The sequence below is a fragment of the Misgurnus anguillicaudatus genome, chromosome 15, assembly GCF_027580225.2.
Source record: "Misgurnus anguillicaudatus chromosome 15, ASM2758022v2, whole genome shotgun sequence".
Taxonomy (NCBI): domain Eukaryota; kingdom Metazoa; phylum Chordata; class Actinopteri; order Cypriniformes; family Cobitidae; genus Misgurnus; species Misgurnus anguillicaudatus.
In genome coordinates this window covers 8,080,442-8,088,409 of record NC_073351.2, presented here as the reverse complement: position 1 = coordinate 8,088,409, position 7,968 = coordinate 8,080,442, and the positions used below count along the sequence as shown (strand labels likewise).

The 7,968-nt window shown below is 39.0% G+C and overlaps 1 protein-coding gene across 1 annotated transcript; it reads left to right on the top strand.

The window, feature by feature from the left end:
- Positions 1 to 425: 425 nt before the first annotated feature.
- rnf7 (ring finger protein 7) lies at positions 426 to 3,835 on the top strand. Its single transcript, XM_073853339.1, has 3 exons — positions 426 to 669; positions 1,706 to 1,743; positions 3,386 to 3,835. Exons 1-3 carry the CDS (start codon positions 485 to 487, stop codon positions 3,502 to 3,504), a joined length of 342 nt encoding a protein of 113 aa, XP_073709440.1. The 5' UTR covers positions 426 to 484; the 3' UTR covers positions 3,505 to 3,835.
- Positions 3,836 to 7,968: the final 4,133 nt, after the last annotated feature.

Sequence of the window (7,968 nt, the reverse complement as noted above, 5' to 3'; positions counted from 1 at the left end):
ATGCTTTATTTACTTTCAGTGAGGTATTAAGGGAAAATTAACTAATGATATAAATATAATAATTTATATATTTTAATTTTCAACAGAGCTGGCCTTTCGTGACGTCATCTGGCTTCACCTGCCTTTATTTACCTGACAAAAAAGCATAAAGTAATATTTATAAAGGCCATGCACTAGATAGATCAACCGTGAAAATCATCTTTATGATGAAAAAATGCAATAAAAAATCTAATTTGGTGCGTATAGGCTATCCATTTATGCCGTTTCGATGTGATGGATGAGTCAGAGTTACATTGGTTAAAGCTGAGAATTGCGTTTCTTTAAAAAAAACAGTGATGTGGAAAATTAGGACAGATGGTGAACATTAACTTGTACACGTTAAGAAATCCAGTCAGGGGCCTGTCCACTGACAGCTCCAGCGAGAGACCGAACTGCTTGTCTGCAGACCGGAATCTCAGCCATTTTGATTCTGCGCCTCTTCGCTATGGCGGAGATGGACGACGGCGACGAGCCGGGTTTAGTTCACACGCACAGCGGTTCGTCCGGCTCCAAGTCCGGAACAGACAAGATGTTTTCCCTTAAGAAGTGGAATGCAGTGGCGATGTGGAGCTGGGATGTTGAGTGCGACACCTGCGCTATTTGCCGGGTTCAAGTAATGGATGCGTGTTTTTAAGCTAACCGGCTAATGCAGATAGCATTTCTGTATTTTCATCTTACTGTGCGTGCTGGTTAACCTCTTGTCAGCACATACACATTTCAACTATAGGGTCATTTTTCTAGACACATGGTTAAAATGAAAAAAAAAAAAACAGAACATTTAAACACGACTGTATACCAAAATACCAATTTGCCGATCTAGACAACACCAATAGTGACGAATTTCAAAGTTACAGCGCACCTGTGATGTCCCCAAAATGGTCATTGAACTCATCAAACGCAAATTTTATTACCAAACATCCACAATTTAACGTTACATGATGCTTAAATATCTGATTGTATCTCAATCAAATGTTCAAACTCTTCTACAATGTGTATTAAATGATGACACGAGCATGTTTATGATGCTCAAAACGCTGAGTCAAATGCTGTTAACTTAAATGCCAAGGCTGTCAAACATTTAAGTACATCTGTAATACCAAACAATTCATACGCAAATGCACTTAGGATCCAACAGAAATGCTGCATGAAATGTGCAAATGCACAGCTGATGCCCAAAAATGCTGAATGGGGTGTTTCAATGCACCAAATGATGGCAAAAATAATAATTTTAATACACGTTTGGATCCCAAACACGTCAATTTAATTTTAAAACGCCCTTATGATAGACACAGAAGTTTGATATTAAAAATGTTTAGATTAGCATTGTTAAAAAATAAATTGCATGTGCCTGTGATGCCCAAAATTGTTTAATCATATTATTGTGCATGTACCAAATAAATGCTTATGAATGCATAAATGATCAATGCTGTCTAGGTAGGTGGCTTGATGTGATTCATGCAGTGAGTGTTGTAACGTTAGTGGGTGAATATGTGTGTATGTAGCAGATGCATCATAAGCTCTCTGAATAAATAGGAGAGTACAGCATAGTTTGTAAATTTAAAGGTTTTAATATGACTCAGATATTTCACCTAGATCTCATGTAAGATAATATATTGAACGTGCTGATGTCGTATTTTTTATTTCATGTATTTTTAGATGCGTGTTTGAGATGCCAGGCTGAAAACAAGCAAGAAGACTGCGTTGGTAAGTTAACCGTAACATCATTGCACATTTACTAATAACATGCTAAATAATGAAATTACAGTAAGCCCCTTAAAGAAAGTGGTCAACACTGTCTTCTATGATCTTTCCTTTCATTTTTACATTTGCACTTGGCATTTATTAAAAAAAAAGCCAAGTCACCCTTTTTTATCTAGCACTTAATAAAAACAGACTTCATTCACTTATAGTGCAAACTTCATTCAGGCATAGCAGGGTTACATATAATAAACATTTTCTGATGTGACAATAAATGTTTACACCTATGAACGGTGTGCCTTATTCATATGTCGTCATTTGCAGGGCATTTAAGGCCTGATTTACATTGCAGATCTTGATGCCCAATTTCAATTGTTGACTATATCTGATTTTTTGACGAATGGTTTACATCAACTTTTAAAAGCGACTTGTATCACCATTTACACTAAACACTTGGCGAAAAATTCAAGGTAGTGACCCGGAACAGCTTAAAGGCGGGGTGCATGATCTTTGAAAGCCAATGTTGACATTTGAAATCACCTAAACAAACACGCCCCTACCCCAGTAGAATCTGGACCTTCTAGACCCGCCCCACACATACGCAACCCAGGCAATAGGTGTGTTCGAGATCATCCGGCGCTGCGCAGACCGATCGGCGAGGTTTGCCGATTGCAGTCGAGAGAGGAACTGAAGACGGAGCCGTCAAGCCGGACACCTGCTGCTTGCCGTAGTGACGTGTGCGCCGTGTTTCCTTGTTTTTAATCGCGAATGAAGTGAATTAGATGCTGAATTTGATAAAAACAAGAAACATTTTATATCGAATATTTTAATTGCTGCTTATACTGTATACCCGAAAATAACGGGAAACACGCCTATATTATTAAAATAGCAATAGAGTTTGTTATTTTAATTTTAATTTTATTACACGACACAATATAACATATTTAAGCATTTTAAAGTGTTTTTTCCTGTTTTAATTTATATGAATTTATAATGTTTATCACGTGCCTGCAGCGCCAGCTGAAGTCGGACAAAATTACTAACCGGAATGCACTGCTTCAAGTCAGCCACCGATCGGTCTGCACAGTGCCGCATGAAGTCGAACACACCTTATGATGTCGGTTAGTAGACACGCCCCCCTACTGCTGATTGGCTCGTGTGTTTTGGTACTCGGCCCGACTCCCTTTTCCAAAGTGTTTTTCAAAAATCATGCGCCCCGCTTTTAAACTACAGAGGAAGTAAAATGTAGCGATATGCAATAGACATAGACAAAATGATTATACAAGATTATAGAGCTTTATTTATGTAACAAGACATAAAACTTCAACATTACTCCACTTAGTGGAGCCATTGCGCCAAAGATGAGAAGAGTCATGTGATCACAGGTGGTGTCCACCTTAGTTGATGTCATGTGCCAGCGGCGCATTTTTAATGACGCACGACACGTCTTAACATGGGAATATCCGATCTGTCCGCACATTGTGGACGCGAATGCATGTATACGATTCATATCCGATTTATTTCAACTTGAGGGGGACAGCGTTAATGCGACCATAGGGGCTCAAACCACCTCCAGTGAACAGTCCTCTGGCAATCATTAATGTATATTTCATATTTCATATTTTCTATCTTTCTGTTTGTATTTTAGTGGTATGGGGAGAGTGCAACCACTCCTTCCACAACTGCTGTATGTCGCTCTGGGTGAAGCAGAACAACAGATGCCCGCTGTGCCAACAGGACTGGGTAGTACAGAGGATCGGCAAGTGAGGATTTCACGCCGCGTACCCACATCTCCTCCGTCCACTTTGGCACCGCTCTGTCTATGGAGAACAGGACTGATTATCAGAGCATCTCTCCTGCCACTGAATGTGTAGTTACACCTGTGTGCATGTATGTGACTGTCAGAGTGAAATCATGGATGTAGGGAGAAATTCGGGTGACGCTGGTTAGTTTTACCCCTCGTCACCGAATAAAGCATTAACTTGAGCCAGCTTGTGGAGCTCCGGGTTTGTAGCATCACGTGATGAACTGAAGAACCGTTGTACTATGAATGTGTGTTGTAAGTGTGTTAGAAATAAATAAAATTCTCTGTGTATTATAGGTGTGCTTTACTTACAGAATGTACGAGTTGTACAACAGTTAATGGCAGTCCTCAAATATGATGTTTTTAAATATTGCAGGCTCAATAAGGCATGTTCTGTGCACAATGCATTGTGTTTACATTACAGGTTGTGCCATTTATTACCATTTTCACCATACACATCCATGCCTAAAATGAATGAATGTAAACATCTGAAATCTCTTTCAGACTTTTTTATGCTGTGATGTCATTATCCAAAATTTCCCTTATTATAATGTTTTACCTTAAAACAGAATTTTCACTATTAATACATCTTTTTTTAATTATAGCACTTTTTCCGGAGACCTTAATTTTACATTTTGTAACTTACTTACCATCTTGGTGGAGTGAACTAGAAGCAGCTATAATAAGACTGTAGCATTACAGGAATGTGATGTCAATGTCAACACACAGTCTGTGACCTCTTGGCACTGATATCCCAGTACACAAGTTTGGGCTAAATGTGCTCATGAGGGTGTCTTACGAAGATGTTTACACCAAATGAAAGCTTATTGTCACTTCATAGTGTGCTTGTATAATGAGCTTTGGAAGCTTTTCAGATCTTCATACTCTCCAACAAATTTATCGTCCTATAAAAGCATTGTGTACATCTGGGTTTATTGAAATCACACAATCACCATTTGCTAGATTTGAAACTGGATGTGATCTAGGTTTATGGTACTTTTTTGGGGTCTACTATGCAATACATAAAAAATATGTTTAGTTAAAGTGGCATGATTGTCAAGTATGGTACTAGCCCTTTGTGATTTAAACCCATGATCCAAGTGAGTAGTACACACGGAGCAGTGGGCAGTTATCACTGCAGTGCCCATGGAGAAATTGGGGGAAATGTGCCTTGCTCAAAGGCACCTCAGTCAGAACCTGCCAACCATGAGACTCAAACCTTTAGGTGACAAGTCCCAACTCTCTAAGCATTAGGCCATGACTGCCCCTAAATATATGTCCCGTATATATGTGTTGTTTAATTGTAAGGTATCTGGATGTAATTACACTCTTGACCTTATAATACCTAAACCTACCCAGAAGAACCTACACGTAAGTGCACTAATAGAATGTATCAAAGGTTTTTCAGAAGTATTAAAAGACGCCTAATATAAAGCATGAGAAGTTTTAAAGGGCACTTATTACCGTATTTTCCGGACTATAAGCTGCATTGCCGCAACATTCAAAAATGCGTCATTAAGACGAAATAACATATAAGTCACGTATAGTCGCAGTGGACTATACGTCGCGTTTATTTAGAAAATTATTTCACAAAATCCAAGCCGAAGAACAGACATTTAATCTGGAAAGGCAAGTTATTCAACTAAACAACAGCAGACAGAACGGCAGGCTGAATAGATGTTTGTACGTTAAAGTAATATTATCAGTTATTTAAACGATAAACCATAGCATACAGAACTTACCTGGAAGGTTGAATAGGTTAAATTAACCTAACAAGCCAACTAGCGTGAAGTTCGCATACTTGTCATTCCACATCACTGAATCCATGGACTTGCATAAATGCAGAAGCAAATACAGAAGAAAAAAAAGTCTCATTCTAAGGTAATAAACACATAACGGTTCATTATGAAAGGTCTTTATACACCCCTGATAATATAGTTTTATATATAATTTTGCATTTCTGTCAAGAGATCCTTCTAAAAATTACACACTGCACCTTTAACATAAGACTGTAAATATAATTCAATTACATTTTTATTTTTACAATATAATTCAATATTTTTACATTTAACACTATTTTCCGTATCATCATTTATCATAAATTCTGATAGTAATTTGATTTCTTGTCTTGAGCATCTTTGCCTCTCTTTCTGCTTTCTTATCCACAGTTCCTTCTCCCCAACATGCATGCAACAAGCATCAGCACTTCTATTGTCTACCACTTTGTGGTTAACAAAGCCACTTGAGGTAGATACTTTTCCATAAGCAGCATCCGTGAATTAATATACAAACCGCTTGCTTAAGAGAACATCCCTATTGGGATTTTTGATTCTGACCGACTAATTACGTGAGTGGCCAGCAGAAGATCTGACCCTGCTGTACTGAACCCTCAACAGCGATTCAAAGAGGCAGTTCTTAAAACCTGCAATCCAGTGCACTTCACTGCCACAGAGTTCCTAAATGAATCAAGTGATTAGAATTTGGCAGGGGCAGGTGCGGAGGACAAAGCAAGACAAAACATCATCAAAAAATATTGCAAGCTTATTCAAAGATTGCAAGCTTGTGACAGGTGCTGTTGTAGAAAAATGTAAAGCTGTCTCAGAGAATGACTTTGAGGAGGTAAAAAGACATCATGCTGGAATTTCTTAAAGGAAAGCCTTTCACTGAATATAAAAGCAGGACATTTTTTTAAGAGATTTGAGTAGTGGAAGAAATTTGAGGAGCAGCCGATCACTGAGAAATCCTTCTATAAGTTAAAAAAAGAGGGAAAAGAGGATTTGGTTGGACCTCCTTCCTTCCAATGCCATACCCACCCTTTCAATATCTCACCCACATTATCAATTCATCTCTTTCCACTGGTACCTTCCCTGCAGCTTTTAAAGAGGCCCAGATAACCCCACTGCTGACGAAACCCACACTAAATCCTGCTATGCTAGAGAACTACAGACCCGTTTCTGTTCTTCCCTTCATTGCCAAGACTCTTGAATGTGTGGTGTTTGACCAGCTCTCCTCCTTCTTCACACAAAATAACCTCCTGGATAGCAATCAGTCTGGTTTCAAAAGCGGTAACTGGCTTGGTTTTTTTTCTAACGTCCATAAGACTGCGAGCAGAATAGACTACTTTTTCTCTCCCAAAAATTCACTCCAAAATGCAATAGACTGCAACATAGGCAACATTGTAATCTCGGATCATGCGCCCGTCTTTCTTCGGTTAGGCATGTCCAACCAAATATTCTACCCGGCCTCCTGGAAATTCAAACCATGGCTTGCTCATGACCCAAATTTTGAATCCTATCTTAAAGAGCAAATAAAATTGTTTATTTTGGACAATAAAACCCCGGAGGTTTTAATCTGCTTTGGGACACTGCTAAGGCCTATATTAGGGGGTTGATTATCTCTTATGTTTCCAACCAGAAAAAAAGCAGCTGGCAGATCAGAGAAAATTAGAAGCTACGCTTCACGGTCTCAAAATAAAACATGATACTTGCCCATCGGATGTGCTCCTGGCGGAGATAGACACCACTAAAACCGCCCTTGAAGCAATTCTCACAAATAAAGCTGAAAAATCTGTGTTCTTTGCTAGACAGCGGATGTACGAATATGCCAATAGACCTAACAAATATCTAGCCAATCTATTGCGAAATCGGTGTCAAGCCCAGGTCATATCCAGTATCAAAGACCAAGAAGGCAAAGGTCAGCACGATAACAAAGCAATTAATGATATTTTTAGGGAATTTTATAAAAAACTTTACTCATCCCAATCTGGCCCTCTGTCGGGTGATGATATGAACAAATTCCTAGCTGGTTTAAACTTGGGGGAATCAACGGAGGAACAAAGACAGATGTTAAATAAACCGATTGAACGCAGTGAAATTTTGAATTGTATTAATAGCCTTCCTAAAGGTAAAGCACCAGGGCCCGATGGGTTTACAGGGGAATTCTATCAGAAATTTAAAATGGAGCTGGGGGGCCTAATGCACGAAATGATACAGTACTCACTCGATTCGGATGGGCTTCCTGAATCCATGACAGAAGCCAACATATGTGTTTTTCTAAAAAAGGGCAAATGCCCTGAGGAGTGCGGCTCTTATCGCCCTATTTCTCTGCTCAATGTGGACACGAAAATTGTGGCAAAGATATTAGCCACTCGGCTTGAGTTAATTCTTCCCAAAATAATCAACCCTGACCAGACAGGCCTTGTTAAAGGCAGATCCTCAGCTCATAACATCAGAAGGCTTTTTAACATAATTCAACATTCAAACCAGTTTGCAAAGTCTGGAATAGTGATTTCACTAGATGCTGAGAAGGCATTCGATAGGGTCGAATGGCCATATCTGCTCTCAGTACTCTAAATTTAACTTGGGCGATACATTTATTAAATGGGTTAGGATTTTGTATTCTTCCCATACGGCGAGTATTATCACTAA